Raw genomic sequence first — 15,494 nt, forward strand, 5'->3', positions numbered from 1 at the left:
TTAATACTGATATAATCTCGTAAGCCAAGACAAAATGTGTCTAACTTAACAGCTGATTTCGTTCACTCTTTTAAGAAGTGGAATTTCGCATTTCTATGATATCGTTTTCTACCATCCGTTCAGCTGTGTAGTTTGACTACCATGTTTGCATCTAACCCTACTGGTCAAACGCGACCAAATAGAAATTTCAACAAAACAGACGACTTGTCATATTACGAGAGTTACTCACTGGGAAGGATATTCATCCCTAAGGATCATTTTGGAGGCAGAAGGAGTAACAGATCTTTTTCTATTTACATTTCTCAATGGCAATGTTCAGAGGAAAAAATCTCTTGTAACCCAGTAAAGGGAATATCTTTATATTTCAATTTATTTTAGAAACAGTACTAACATTTACTAGTGGTGCTTTTTTTTCCCCAATTCGAGATTCCTGTTAAGGTCTCAGCAGGTTTACAATTGTACAAAGATTTGATCGTGCGTCTGGCACGGATGTGCAGAGCTTCCAGCTGATCGAAGTAAACAACATTTGCATGGTCCACGGACTTGGATGGTAAGGTTTGTCTGTACGTATAACTGATCCTGATATAAGTATTGCCATCACTTTTAATGCAAATCGATATTGTCAGCTTGTTTAGAAATAAGGTTGAGATATATTCTGTGATGGAAAATGAGCTACGAAGCGAAGGACTTCGTTCAGAGGTTAGTGTTATAAGAGCAGTCGAATTCAAGTAGTCTAGAGCTGGGGAATTATTTACTATCATGTGTAGAATTAACCATATGGGAAGGATTATTGCTTCGTGGCATACTGGATTACTCTCAATGAGTAGTAAAGTTAGTGTGGATGGTTAGCTTTACGTTCTGTATGAGAAATATAATAATTCACACCCATTAGACAGGCTTTTAAAGTAACTGAGGTCAGTTCAGGGCTTGAAGATCTCGACAGGCACTCTCAGAAAATAGACTTCACCATTCCAGAAAATTGGTACCCCCAGTTGCTAGGGCTACAGAGCATAATGATGCTAGTCATGACTGTTTTAGTCAGGCACATTCTTCTAAACAAACACCTTATCCTCTTGTGTACTACCATTTCTGAAACCATGTTGTTCCTCTTAAGTCTGATGCCCTATGCATGCCATCATCCTCTCAGTCACCACTTAACAAATTTATACCTCAGTTATTTGAACATTCACTTTTGTCATTATATGAGCATTCTACCAATCCTCAGGCACCACACCATCAGCCATTCATAAAGTGAAAATCATGACTCATTAATCACCTACACACCCATCCTCTTTAGTTGTAATCCCATCCATTCCACTTGCCTTGCCACATTTCCATTCATGCAAGGCTTTCACTTCGCATACGTCTATTTCCAGAAGACCCCACATTTTCCTCCCTTTTATTGAAAACATTTAACAGTTTCAAAATACTCATGTCATCTTTTCACTTCAACAGTGTCTCCTTATTAATTAGCCAACCCCTTAATAAGGTTGAAAGGGAAACTTTAGATGATGGTGGTAAAGGAGGTGGACAGTGTGGAAGTTACTTCTAACTTTGGGCTATTACTCCCCCTTAGCATGGCAATGCAGCTTGAATTCATATATACATACACTACTGGCCAGGTTTGAACCCAGGACAGGGTGCCTTGCTACTTTGTCTGCATCCCGACCTCATCTCAGTGGGAGTAACTTGGACTGCAATTTATTGCAACTCCAGTGGTATGACAGATATGTCAATGGACAGACATATTTATATACACTATTGGTCAGATTCAATCCCTGAACAGGGCACCTGGCTCCCACAGCCACATGGAAGTTAAAAGATGAAGACACTTGTCATCAAGTGTTTGCATCTTATAACCTCCATGTGGCCGCGGTAGCTTGACACCTTGTCTTGGGTTCAGTTCCGACCTGTGGTGCATATACATTTGTCTGTCCATCAACTGTATTCACATATTGTAAGTAAAATTTTTCATGTTGAAACTTTATTCTGGTATTATACAAAATTACATTTCACCTCAATATAAACACATGGAAAGGTCATGTGTATGAGAGAATAAGCACTGTAATAGACAAAAGGCATGGCTAGGTGGATAATTTGTATCTGGACTGCCAGAAAGCACTTGACACTTTAATGCATGGTGGGCTAGTAAAGAGGTTATATCACTAGCCAGGAATGAAGAGGACACTCTTTTCTTGGATACATTATCATAATGTAAGGGAACAAATGATACTTGTCATAGGAGTCTGTGGTGTAAGGAGGAATGGAGTGATTAAAGTGTTTGCATGAGAAAGACAGACAACAGGAGGCTGATTCGCCCACAAGTGGGTTGTCTAGGAAAAAAAAAATTCACTTGACAAGAAACTGTAATTCTGCTCAGTAGTTATTTTAAGAGTTGTAACATATATTCCTGTCTCCAGTGTGCATAACTTTGCACTTGTTTACATTAAACTTCATTTACCATCAGTGTAACCACTCTCACCTGTTTACAGCTCTATTAGTATTGTCATCAAATTTGGAGATCTTAGATATAAGACTGAGTTCTTGGTCATCAATGTATATATGAAAAGAATTGGACCTAGGACCGACTCCTGTGGCACATGACTCGTTACATCTACCCAATCTGAGGCTTAATACTACACACTGCTTCTGGTAAGCCAGTCTCTGATCCATGTACAGAGTTCTTCACCAATTCCATGTGCTTTGAGTTTATGTAAAAGTCTCTTGTGAGGTACTTTGTCAAAAGCCTTATGGAATATAATTATACTACATTAGATTGTAATTTTTCATTCAATTCTGATAGATAACATAAGAAAATTCCAGATAATTTATTAAACATGAAACATGTCGTGCCACATGTATAGAAAAATTACTTGTTAAATAAAATTGTAGAACTCATACTACAAAATGGTTAATCTGGCAAGGCTTTGGAACCAAGAGTGCTGGAAAATCGATGGTGTACCCTTACCTATCTCTCCTTTTTTCTCATCTTGGTTACATCTACACACATTTAGACACCTCAATCTGAGCCTTCGAGGAGGATGAGCACTCCCTGCATGACTCCTTGTTCTGTTCCCCCTTTAGAAATTTAAAATACAAGGAGGGGAGGGATTCTAGCCCTCCACTTCTGTCCCCGTAGTTGCCTTTTATGACACGCGGGGAATGCGTGGGAAGTATTCTTTCTCCCTTATCCCCTGGGATAGGGAAGAAGTATTTTTGTAGTATTAGAGTGGTGGATGAATGAAATTGAATGACTGAGAACCTTGTTGATGCAGACAGCATATATAAATTTAAGAAGTATGATAGGAGAGACTGTTCAAGAGATGGTGCTCCATAAGTGTAAAACTCCTTGTGCTGTACAAATAGGTAATTATGTAAGAAAATTTTTTTCACATATCTGTGTCATGAATTAAGTTATGTAATGACACTTTCTCACAGATGTGGAATAACACATTTATTGTTAATAGAACAGTTAATCCATTTCACAAAGGATACTCAACCAGCCCTATGTGTAAGGTTGTAAGAGAAACTTTAATTCTAATTGCTTGTGATACTTTTGTTCATCATTTTCATACACTCACCTAATGTATCTGAATTTCCTCTCTTGAAAGCATTTCCTACAGTGATCACCATTGCTTGTGATGCTTTTGTTATTTCATTAATCCTGTACAATTTCTTTGTGTTTTTCAGACATGTTAGCACTTAGAAGATTGCCACAGAAGTGCTCTTCAATATGTCCTGTACCCTACCTCCGTCATGGGGGGTTTAGGCCATTGTCACCTTTTGGGGGAAAAGAACAGGGAACTGAGGCAAGCACTGCCATAGAAGAGCCGTCTTCTGTTGATCCAGTAATTCGTGAAAGTAAAAGAAAGATTCATGTCAGAAAAGAGAAGTCTGAAAGTATTGTTAGCCAAACAGTCTTGCCCCCCAAATTGGTCACATGCGAAGGTGATTGGAGTGTAAATGACAACAGAAAAGCTAAGGACACAAGAGTCCTTATCAAAGATCTCAAGAGGAATCTAAGACGGAATAAAAGTGGGAGTCGATGGTACCTCTTGGATCAAGATATTGCAAAAAAGTTTGTAACACATCTAAATAAAGGCCTGAAGGAAAGTGATATTATTGTGGAATCTTCCCCTGGCCCTGGTGTGCTTACAGAGATCCTTCTGACACAGACAAATAATAAAGTAATTGCTTATGAACCACAAGACATTCTAAGGTCCAATCTTGAGAAATCCCTGCTTCCTCGGTATCCTTCTAGTTTACAGATTTATGATTATGATCTTGAAAAATTTTATGCACATTATATTATTGATAGAAAAGAACCTGAGAAAAGTATATTAGAAAAGTTTTTGAAACCAATGCCTATTAAAGGAGATGGAAAGGATTCACCTGTCAAAATTACAGGAATAATTCATGATATAAAGTTCTTTTTTAGATTAATACTAAGCTTTGCTTTCCAGTGTTGCTTTTATGAAGAAATTTTTCCGGATCTGTATTTATTCATACCAAAGGGAATATACAATAGAATTGCATTTGACTCGGAAAATTTTATATTCAGAAATATAAGTGTTCCATTTCAGTTTTATTTCCATTTAGAATGTCTTGAAGTGGTATCCAGGGAAGGATTTTACCCACCTTACACTCAACATTCAAAAGGGAAATTTGCTAGGGAGAAGCATATGCATTTGGTCAAGATATCACCAAATGAAGATATATTCAAAGAGGTTAGTAATTTTACAAGTATTTAAAATTATTGGTAATATCCTCCTTACTTTTCCTTATAAGCATATAGATACAGTCAATCCTCTTTTGGATTGCTTATCCTGAACTGTGAGAGATGTCTTGGCTCTTTGGGGGTTAGAATTTTCTTAATCCCCAATCCTAATTAAGTCAATGGCTGGGACTACTCTGGATATTTGGTATACCTTCCCTGCTTGAATTTTCAGTAAATTTTTTAAAAATTACGTTGTTTTACCTTACTATTCAAAAGATCTTTTCTGAAAAAGATGAAAAATATATCAACTTTACTTACATGCCTGGTGAAATTATTAAATGAAAAGATGTTATGGCTGCAACATTGCTAGGCATATGATGCATCCACCTTTACTGCATAACTTATACATACCTCACTATTCAGTTGTTAAATTTTTATGATGGTAAGAATGATCTTGACAAGATATTCCCTAAGGAATGTGTCGTGATTGTCAGGCATTGCCTTGGAGAGAGGGTTTTTCAACCTTCAGAATGTACACTTTTAGAAGAAATCATAATGGCTTGCTGAAGAACTGAATTTCCATCATTTAATATGTTTTTCAAGAAATTTTAATACTTGATATATTTACTGTGATTAAGTTGCAAAAGTAGTAGAAAACATCAAAGTAAGATATATTATTTAATGGAGAATAGACAGCTTCCAGGTAACATTTCTGAAATCAAATATTGCAGCTAAAGGGTTAACGTGCCTATCACTCTTGCAGTTTTGTGTAACAATATGGGTTTCATTCATAACATTTTATACCAGTTTCTACTTTCATCAGGTGCCAAAGAAGGAGTTGATAAGTTTTCATTACTTCATGAATACAGTGTCTCGCATCAAGAGAACAGAAACTCTTATTATGTGTTTGGAGAAATGGATACCTGATTGTGGACCACAGCTTATCAAGGTAAACTGCAGTCTCTTGTTTGCTTCTAGAGTTTAAATTTTTCAGTGTTTAATTATATATGAGAAATAGCATTTTGGTGTCACAGGGTGTCTGCAAGTGATCATACCACGAGTGATAAATCACCTTCAGCAAAGCTGCATCATTTTGAGTGGACAGAAAGGAGTACAGTGTTGTTTAATTTGTTTATGGATGGGGTGGTTAGGGAGGTGAATGGAAGAGTTTTGGAAAGAGGGACAAGTATGCAGTCTTTTCTGGATGAGAGGGGTTGGGAAGTGATGCATTGATTGTTTGCTGATGATACAGCACTGGTGGCTGATTCAGGTGAAAAACTGCAGGAGTTGGTGATTGAGTTTGGCAGTGTATAAAAGAAGAAAGTCGATAGTAAACATGAATAAGAGCAAGGTTATTAGGTTCAGTAGGGTTGAGGAACAAGTTAATTGGGAGGTAAATTTGAATGGAGAAAAACTGGAGGAAGTGAAGTGTTTTAGATATCTGTGAGTAGGCTTAGCTGCGGATGGAACCATGGAAAGAGAAGTGAGTTACAGGATGGGGAGGGAGTGAAGGTTCTGGGAGCGTTGAAGAATGTGTGGAAGGCGAGAACGTTATCTTTGAGAGCAAAAATGGGTATGTTTGAAGGAATCGTGGTTCCAACAATATTATATGGTTGGGAGGCTTGGGCTATAGATAGGGTTGTGTGGAGGAGGGTGAATGTGTTGGCAATGAAATGTTTGAGGACAATATGTGGTGTGAGATGGTTTGATGAAGTAAGTAATGAAAGGGTAAGAGAGATGTGTGGTAATAAAAAGAGTGTGGTTGAGAAAGCAGAAAAGGGTATGTTGAAATGGTTTGGACACATGGAGAGAATGAGAGAGGAAAGATTGACTCAGAGGATATACGTGTCAGAGGTGGAGGGAACAGGGAGAAGCGGGAGACCAAATTGGAGATGGAAAGATTGAGTTGGGAAAGATTTTTGAGCGATCAGGCCCGGAACATACACGAGGGCAAGAGTCTTGCAAGGAATACAGTGAATTGGAATGATGTGGTATACTGGGGTCAACGTTCTGTCAATGGACCAGGGCATGTGAAATGTTTGGGGTAAACCATGGAAAGGTCTGTGGGACTTGGATGTGGTTAAAGAGCTGTGATTTCGGTGCATTACACATGACAGCTAGAGACTGAGTGTGAACGAATATGGCCTTTTTTGTCTGTTTTCCTGGTGCTACCTCACTGAAGAAGGGGGGTAGCAATGCTCTTTCCTGTGGGGCAGGATAGTGCTGGGAATGGATGAAGACAAGCAAGTATGAATATGTCTTGTGTTCCTCCCTGCTTAGGGCAACTTCATGAAAAAAATGTGTGAAATTTGAAGGCAAGTGAGGAGTATAACTTGGAAATATACTTTTCATGTTCAACTTTTACTTGCTTCAGATTTGTGAGTATATTGTGATTAAATGCAAAGGTTAGTAATCTGACAGCTGAGGGTATAATTGGTGTATATGTGGTTTTCAGTGTTGTGAATGGAAATGGCGAAGAGCTTATGGATTTGTGTGCTGAAAAAAGACTGGTGATTGGGAATACCTGGTTTAAAAAGAGATGAATACATAATATGTGTATGTGAGTAGGAGAGATGGTCAAAGGGCATTATTGGATTACGTGTTAATTGATAGGCATGTTAAAGAGAGACATTTGGATGTTAATGTGCTGAGAGAGGCAGCTTGAGGAATGTCTGACTACTATCTTTTGGAGGCAAAGCTGAAGTTTTGTACAGGTTTTCAAAAATGAAGAGAGAATGTTGGGAAGAAGAGAATGGTGAGAGTAAGTGAGCTTGGAAAGGGCACTTGTGTGAGGAAGTATCAGGAGAGATTGAGTGTAGAATGGCAAAAGGTGAGAGCATATGACGTGAAAGGAGTGGGTGAGGAATGGGATGTACTTAGGGAAGCAGTGATGGCATGTGGCATGAGAAAGATGGGAGGTGGGCTGATTAGAGAGGTTAGTGAGTGAAGGGGATGAAGAAGAAAAGTTGTTAGTGAAAGAGAAAAGAGAGGCGCTTGGACAGTACTTACAAGGAAAGAGCGCAAATGACTAGGAGATTTATAAAAGAAAGCAGCAGGAGGTCAAGAGGAAGGTGCAAGGCTTGAAAAAGAGAGCAAATGAGAGTTGAGGAGAGAGAGTATCATTAAATTTTTGGGAGAATAAAAAGATCTTTTAGAAGGAGGTAAATGAGGTACATAAGACAAGAGAACAAATAGAAACATTGGTGAAGGGGGCAAGGGGGAAAGTGATGACAGGTAGTGTTGAAGTGAGAAGGAGATGGAGTGAGTATTTTGAAGTTTTGTTGAATGTGTTTGATGATAGAGTGGCAGATGTAAGGTGTTTTAATCAGGGTGGTGTGTGAAGTGAGAGGGTCAGGAAGAATGGTTCAGTTAAGAGAGAAGAGGTAGTGAAAGCTTTGTGGAAGATGAAATCCGGCAAGGCAGTGGGTTTGGATGGTATTGCAGTGGAATTCATTAAGAAAGGGGGTGATTATGTTGTTGATTAGTTGGTAAGGATATTCAGTGTACGTATGGATCAGGGTGAAGTGCCTGAGGATTAGCCAAATGCATGCTTATTGTAGAAAGGCAGAGGGGATACAGGTGAGTGTTCATACTACAAAGGCATAAGTTTGTTGAGTATTCCTTGGAAATTATATGGGAGGGTATTGATTGAGAGGGTGAAGGCATGTACAGAGCATTAGATTGGGGAAGAGTAGTGTAGTTTCCAAAGTGATAGAGGATGTGTGGATCCAGTGTTTGCTTTGAAGAATGTATGCAAGAAATACTTAGGAAAACAAATGGATTTGTATGTGGCACTTATGGATCTGGAGAAAGCAATTGATAGGGTTGATTGAGATGCTTTGTGGAAGGTTTTAAGAGTATATGGTGTAGGAGGTAAGTTGCTAGAAGCAGTGAAAAGTTTTTACCAAGGATGTAAGGCATGTGTACGAGTAGGAGGAGAGGAGAGTGATTGGTTCCCAGTGAATGTCTGTCTGCAGCAGGAGTGTGTGATGTCCACATGGTTGTGTAATTTGTTTATGGATGGAGTGGTTGGGAAGGTAAATACAAGAGTTTTGGAGAGAGGGACAAGTATGCAATCTCTTGTGGATGAGAGAGCTTGGGAAAATAGTCAGTTGTTGTTCACCAATAATACAACTCTATTGGCTGATTCAAGTGAGAAACTGCAGAGGTTGGCATCCAAATTAGGAAAAGTGTGTGCAAGGAGAAAGTTGAGAGTAAATGTGAATAAGAGCAAGGCTATTAGGTTCAGTAGGGGGTGAGGGACAAGTTAATTGGGTTGTAAGTTTGTATGGAGAAAAATTGGAGGAAGTGAAGTGTTTTAGATATATGGGAGTGGGCTTAGCAGTGTATGAAACCATGGAAGTGGAAGTGAGTCACAGGGTGGGGGAGGGGGGTGACGGTTCTGGGAGTGAAGGAGAATGTGTAGAAAAAGAGAACGTTATCTTTATTCATTCCCATTGCCACCCTGCCACACATGAGATGACACTCCCCTCCCCCCACACGCATGCAAGGTAGTGCTAGGAAAAGACAACAAAGGCCACATTCGTTCACACTCAGTCTCTAGCTGTCATGTATAATGCACCGAAACCACAGCTTCCTTTCCACATCCAGGCGCAACAGAACTTTCCATGGTTTACCCCAGACGCTTCACATGTGGTTCAATCCACTGACAGCACGTCGACCCCGGTATACCACATCCTTCCAATTCACTCTATTCCTTGCACGCCTTTCGCCCTCCTGGATGTTCAGGCCCCGATCACTCAAAATCTTTTTCACTCCATCTTTCCACCTCCAATTTGGTCTCCCACTTCTCTCCTCGTTCCCTCCACCTCTGATACATATATCCTCTTTGTAAATCTTTCCTCACTCATTCTCTCCATGTGACCAAACCATTTCAAAACACCCTCTTCTGCTCTCTCAACCACAATCTTTTTATTACCACACATCTCTCTTACCCTTTCAGTACTTACTTGATCAAACCACCTCACACCACATAGTGTCCTCAAACATCTCATTTCCAGCACATCCACCCTCCTCTGCACAGCTCTATCTATAGCCCACACCTCGCAACCATCTAACAATGTTGGAACCATTGTTGGGCATACACCTCACCAGAAGACATAGGGTTAGAGGTTTCTAGCTCCTAGGAATCTTGGAGAATCTCAAAGCTCATAGGAACCATTCCAGAGAGAAATAAGTTTTCATTCTTCAAAATTCACCTTTCTTACAGAATGGTCTGCATGTGTTTTCACACCCCAGGGACTTGACAAAAGAGCAGCTTTTACTAGCATACAGTATCTTCATCAGTCTGCCATCATTTGAAGAATCTGTATTCCATTACCAGTGGAGACAGTATGCTGCAAGATATGGGGAGAAAGATGAGGAAGTGCCACAGTTAAATTTGACTGAAGGAGTTAGTGTAATGGAAGATCAGGAATTATTGTAGTCATATATAAGATAAATAAACTGTCTGCCAAATAGGTGTAAGGTAACCTTATTGGCAACTGAGGGAATCACTTGGATATTGGGATCTTGTCACTTTCTGAGTACTGCAGGACCTCCAAAAGAGGAGCTTCTACAGCAGGAAGGTAAAGTCAAAGGTATTTAACAGGCTTTTTATGAGGTCTTTTTATGGTTCAAAAGGTTTAATACACAGTATTTCACTTTTTGGAAGGATGATTCTGAATCTGCAAGACTCCAGTTTCAGTAAGCAGAGAATAAGTAGTACAGATTCTGTCTTTACTCTGTAAACTGAATGTATTTATGAAAATCCAAGATGCTTTAAATATTGTAATTTTATTTAGCACCCCACAACAGCATACCATACAGTACATAGTCAAATATATATTTAAAGTGGTTTGCTGTACAGAAGATAAAATTCTCTCTCTCTCTCTCTCTCTCTCTCTCTCTCTCTCTCTCTCTCTCTCTCTCTCTCTCTCTCTCTCTCTCTCTCTCTCTCTCTCTCTCTATGTACATTTGTAAACTCTAACTGTGCATTGCACATAACCTCATAGACTTAAAACTGAAAATATCTTGGGGAGATCACAAGACAGTACATGATACAGGCATATTAATTCTGAGACTAGGAGCTCTGAACACAATGTGAAATAGATCAATATTTGATTACTGGGTGAAGTGATCACAAACTGTAATACTTGTGAACATAAATGCTGATGCCTCTGCTAGATCTTTGAAAATTTTACTTGAAAAGTGATTGGATGTAAGAGAAAATTAGAAAATCTTCCTAGTTGTGCAAATGAATATCTAAACAAATTTCTGATATAATGTCTTGATAAATTTCTTATCAGCTGCATAACACCATAGCCATTGTGATTCTAAAGAAAATCTGTCAGTATTATAATTTATGGACATTTCCAAAGTTGGAGAACTGTAAAACCAGACTCGAGAATAAAAAAAAGTACAAGAAACTAAATAATGTAATTATAAAACATACTTCATATTGACTTTCTCTTACTCACAGTTGGCTATAGTCATCTTTACAACACAAAATTATACTGTATATAAATAATGTTATCAGGGCTTGGCTATTCAGTAACTATTATCACAGGTTATATTCATAGATGCAAACTGAACAGTGTTAAACTTAAGGAAAGAGAGCTTCCTTTGGCAGTTTTATATACTGTTCATACAAATTTACAATACTTAATTTTGAACTGACAAACCCTTCTAAAGTTAGTGTGTGTAAGAGCACATCAACACCTTACTTATTTAGAACCCAGTTCATGAGAATATTCATAAATCAGCACAGAAATGTTTTTCAAGTTATTGTAATTAGCACCTTTGACTAAGGAGCAAAAACTTAAGAAGGTACTAACTTACTTTTCTAACCTCTGAGAAACAAGTAGCACCATTCTGATTATAATCTTGTCTAATACATTCATAGCATATATCCTGTCTACCAAGTTAAACATCTGTTGCAATATGATATATAAACTATTGTTTTAAAAAGGACATTGGATATAAAAAAGAGAAAATATACCCAACCTAAATTGGGATTATCATAATTAATATAAAGAATCACCTATTGATTATGATTTTATCTGATTAACTGGTTCCTATGCTGTAACGATAAACACACACACATCTTTTCTAATTTCAGTACTCTCAAATCATTACCAGTATATAAGATGCTGCATGAGCACCAATGTGTAAAAGTAAAAATGTAGAAAATGATATATATATATATGTGTATATATATAAATATATTTATAATATACTCATAAACAACCCCCCCTCCCAACATTATACAAAAATGCTTTATAGATATAAAAAGTTCTCTTAAGCACTGAAACTACTGCATCTTACATGGCATGATAGCTTACTAGCAACAAAAGGTGTGTCATCACTTTTATATAATAGTTATGGTGTGACATTTATAAGTGGAGCTGCTTACTGCCATAAATTTCATTGTGTTCAGGTTGTAGCTTTGTTGGAAGCATTAACACTGAAAATTTTCCTAAAAAAATTCAAGAGATTTCTATAGTCTTGTCATTAATAAAAAGTCTGATATTCATCTGTTTATGATAAAAGATGCTATTTACAAACTGAAAATTTGAGCACACTTTTGCTGTTTTGAGCTATTTTCAGGAAAACTGCAGAAAGATAGCCACATTTTGATAATGATACAGAAGCTTATAGAGACAGAGTAGTAAGTTTGCAAGTATAATTATTACTGCTTGTTGTGCCTTGTGAGTATCTTTGCATCTTAAGTATAAGGAGCTGCCTGTCTTCCTGAAATGGAGACTAGATAATGTCAGTAAGACTAGAATCACATTTTTTTAATGAAACTGAAAAGATTGGTAGGCTGATTCAGTCATATAGTGATTATAAGTATTTGAAAAAAAAAAATATAGATGAGCCTCACTGACAACATGAGTAACTTAATTATGAAGTACGGTATAATTTCAAACTACAGTCCTGATTATTGGTCATGGAATGCATTTGACCACATTGAAGATTTAAATACTATAACAAATGGCATTTAACTGGTCACAAGGTTTAATTTTGAGAGATTATTTGAGCAATTTAAAGAAGCATTGGATCTTTGGTCAAATAACACTCTGCCGTCAGAGATGATTATGATATGCTCTTTCAAATCAGCAACAATCAACCACAGACATTTGATTTGATTAGTAACTGAATGAGTAAAAAACATACTTTTAATGGAGGAAATTCACAAGATATAACAGGGCTGTTAAGAACAACTGTAGCATGTTTTATCATGTTGAAGTCCAAGAATGTTTTATTTGCTTAGAAGTTCAATTATTTGGATGACCAATAACTATTTCAAAACATATTTTTTAGGCTAGAACTTGTCCAGCTAATGGCAATAGGTACATTTAGGGTGGCATTTTTGACCTCGGATTCCACATTTGCATCCTCCTGATACATCTCCTGGACCCTGTGGGTGGCAAATTATGTTACAAAGCATTTCAATACATAACATACGAAATATGTACATTGAAAGTAGATATTTAAAACTTGAAGATATTTATAATATGTAATGAATGCTACTTTATGTTAGATGATGTCTTGAAGTTTTTTTTTATATATTTACACACAAGAAAATATTTGATGTACCAGTCACATATTTATGGCAATTGATTGCCCTACTTTGACATCTTTGTTCAGCATTATTAATGATGATTATCAGTTGCTGGCAGCAAGTGTTGTATGAAGATCTTGGAAACTGTAAAGTTAAATATATTTTTCAAACAACTTGAGAAACAAAAAATCAGTGTTGGAAAGGAAACTCTGGAGAGGAGTTAAGGGGTTAATAGTGAAGAATAGATAAACACTATAACTACTCACCCCAGGACCCCATCGTGGCCCCCTGGTCACCCAGCAGATCTCTGTTCGACACATGGGACATCGCATCCAGTCACAACCCCACTTCCGCACTAGCATCACTGAGCATTTAGGGCAAGGTAGTCCATCTCCTCGACGGATCATGTCCTATAAAAAGGTTTGATTTAGAATTTCAGTTCACAAATAATATGTATGTGTAGGTTACAACATATAATGAAGTAACATACATTTATGAAATATTCCCAAGATTTAAGAATAACAAAAGCAATAAAACTAAACAAATTTGGTGGAGAGAATAACAAGAAGAGGGTACAAAATAGATTATAACAAACAGGTGAAACAGTCACGCTGGGAGTGCTCATCCTCCTCGAAGGCTCAGAATGGGGTGTCTAAATGTGTGTGGATGTAACTAAGATGAGAAAAAAGGAGAGATAGGTAGTATGTTTGAGGAAAGGAACCTGGACGTTTTGGATCTCAGTGAAACGAAGCTCAAGGGTAAAGGGGAAGACTGGTTTGGAATGTCTTGGGAGTAAAGTCAGGGGGTTAGTGAGAGGACAAGAGCAAGGGAAGGAGTAGCACTACTCCTGAAACAGGAGTGATGGGAGTATGTGATAGAGTGTAAGAAAGTAAACTCTAGATTTACTCACATCAAAGAACTTTTTGGTCTTCATTGCAGCCTCATCCACTTTGTGAGCAAGGTCATCTTGATACTCTTTACATGTGGTGCCCTCATGCTGAGCCTAGAGGTATAAATTAACTGTAGATATATCACAAGCTAAATACTCCTTTAAAAAATATAGGAAATCTACAAAATTGTGTCAGTTGTAAATTCTTTTATTTCCCATTAATCAATGTTGCTAATTTCAAATAATTTTCTTTCTCAAGATATATAATGGCCATGATTATACTAAAGGATCTTATTCAAATTCTAAGAATTGTTCTATCTAACTCCTAGTCATATTTAGTGTCCAAGTACACTTATTTTCCTCTCTATGTATGTCAGTATGATGCAATGCATTTCATTCAGTATTCTCACTGATATCTTCAATTGTCAAACTGAATGAAAAGTCAGAAGTGTGTGGCAGAATTGTGACTAAACTTTATGAAAGTAACATTAAACCCTATACAGGTGAAGATCATGATGTACTTAGGATGAGAAGAGGGTGTACAGATGAGAATTTTGTGTTCTGCATGTAATGGAGAAAGTTTAAGAAACTAGATATAAGTGATGTGTACTGTTACAAAGTATCCTGCCATAACTTTCATTGTGGTTTAACTCTTTTGGTGTACAATTGATCTTTTGGCTTTCTCAATTAAAACAAAAGTATTAACTTTTTCTATGAAAAGGTGCACAAAAATGTAAAAAAAAAAAATATTCTTTTATAAAAAAGACTTAACTACTCCTACTGCAAGGGGTAAAGTGATAACAGGGAGTGATGAGGTGAGATGAAGCAAATACTTTGAAGGTTTGTTGAATGTGCTTAATGATAAAGTGGCAGATGTAGGGTGTTTTGATTGGGGTGGTGTGCGACATGAGAGGGTTTTTTGTCTGTTTTTCTGGTGCTACCTCACTGATGCTGGGGGTGGTATTGCTGTTTCCTGTGGGGCAGGGTGGTGCCAGGAATGGATGAATTCAAGTGAGTATGATTATGTACATGTGTATATGTGTATATGTATATATGGTTGTGTATGTATATGTATGTATTTGTGCATATGTTGATATGTATATCTATGTATATGTACACGTATGGATGTGTATATATGTCTGCTTCCTGGCACTACCTCGCTGATGTGGGAAACAGCAATCAAGTATAATAATAATAGAAAAAAAATATATGTAGCGATATATATATATATATATATATATATATATATCGCTACATGGGGAGAAAGAATACCTCCCACGTATTCCCTGCGTGTCGTAGAAGGCGACTAAAAGGGGAGGGAG

General features: G+C 37.4%; 2 protein-coding genes across 11 annotated transcripts in view; one reads left to right on the forward strand and one right to left on the reverse strand.

Annotated features, from left to right (window-relative positions):
• Nucleotides 1-260: 260 nt before the first annotated feature.
• On the forward strand, nucleotides 261-10,675 carry mtTFB2 (mitochondrial transcription factor B2). Of its 4 annotated transcripts, XM_071676491.1 has the most exons (5): nucleotides 262-550; nucleotides 2,493-2,652; nucleotides 3,691-4,727; nucleotides 5,541-5,666; nucleotides 9,948-10,675. In XM_071676491.1, exons 3-5 carry the CDS (start codon nucleotides 3,693-3,695, stop codon nucleotides 10,161-10,163), a joined length of 1,377 nt encoding a protein of 458 aa, XP_071532592.1. In that variant the 5' UTR covers nucleotides 262-550; nucleotides 2,493-2,652; nucleotides 3,691-3,692; the 3' UTR covers nucleotides 10,164-10,675. The 4 variants fall into 4 exon arrangements, with proteins under 4 accessions (XP_071532590.1, XP_071532592.1, XP_071532591.1 ...); XM_071676489.1 differs by lacking the exon at nucleotides 2,493-2,652 and having other exon boundaries at nucleotides 261-563; XM_071676490.1 differs by lacking the exon at nucleotides 2,493-2,652.
• The window catches only part of LOC139756742 (uncharacterized), a 62,318-nt gene continuing 57,413 nt past the window's right edge, over nucleotides 10,590-15,494 (reverse strand). For all 7 annotated transcript variants that reach the window (XM_071676476.1, XM_071676474.1, XM_071676478.1 and 4 more), the window contains 3 exons: nucleotides 14,194-14,286; nucleotides 13,550-13,693; nucleotides 10,590-13,139 (listed from right to left, as the gene is read on the reverse strand). In XM_071676476.1, coding sequence (XP_071532577.1) covers nucleotides 13,059-13,139; nucleotides 13,550-13,693; nucleotides 14,194-14,286 — 318 coding nt within the window. In that variant the 3' untranslated portion in view covers nucleotides 10,590-13,058. The remainder of the gene's footprint in view (nucleotides 13,140-13,549; nucleotides 13,694-14,193; nucleotides 14,287-15,494) is intronic.

The sequence above is a fragment of the Panulirus ornatus genome, chromosome 23, assembly GCF_036320965.1.
Source record: "Panulirus ornatus isolate Po-2019 chromosome 23, ASM3632096v1, whole genome shotgun sequence".
NCBI classification, from domain to species: domain Eukaryota; kingdom Metazoa; phylum Arthropoda; class Malacostraca; order Decapoda; family Palinuridae; genus Panulirus; species Panulirus ornatus.

What these genes read in the sequence shown, in the direction of transcription:
- mtTFB2 (XM_071676489.1), top strand. An exon ending in ATGAAGATATATTCAAAGAG is followed by an intron (nt 4,728 to 5,540) that starts GTTAGTAATTTT and finishes TACTTTCATCAG; the next exon opens with GTGCCAAAGAAGGAGTTGAT. An exon ending in GTGGACCACAGCTTATCAAG is followed by an intron (nt 5,667 to 9,947) that starts GTAAACTGCAGT and finishes CCTTTCTTACAG; the next exon opens with AATGGTCTGCATGTGTTTTC.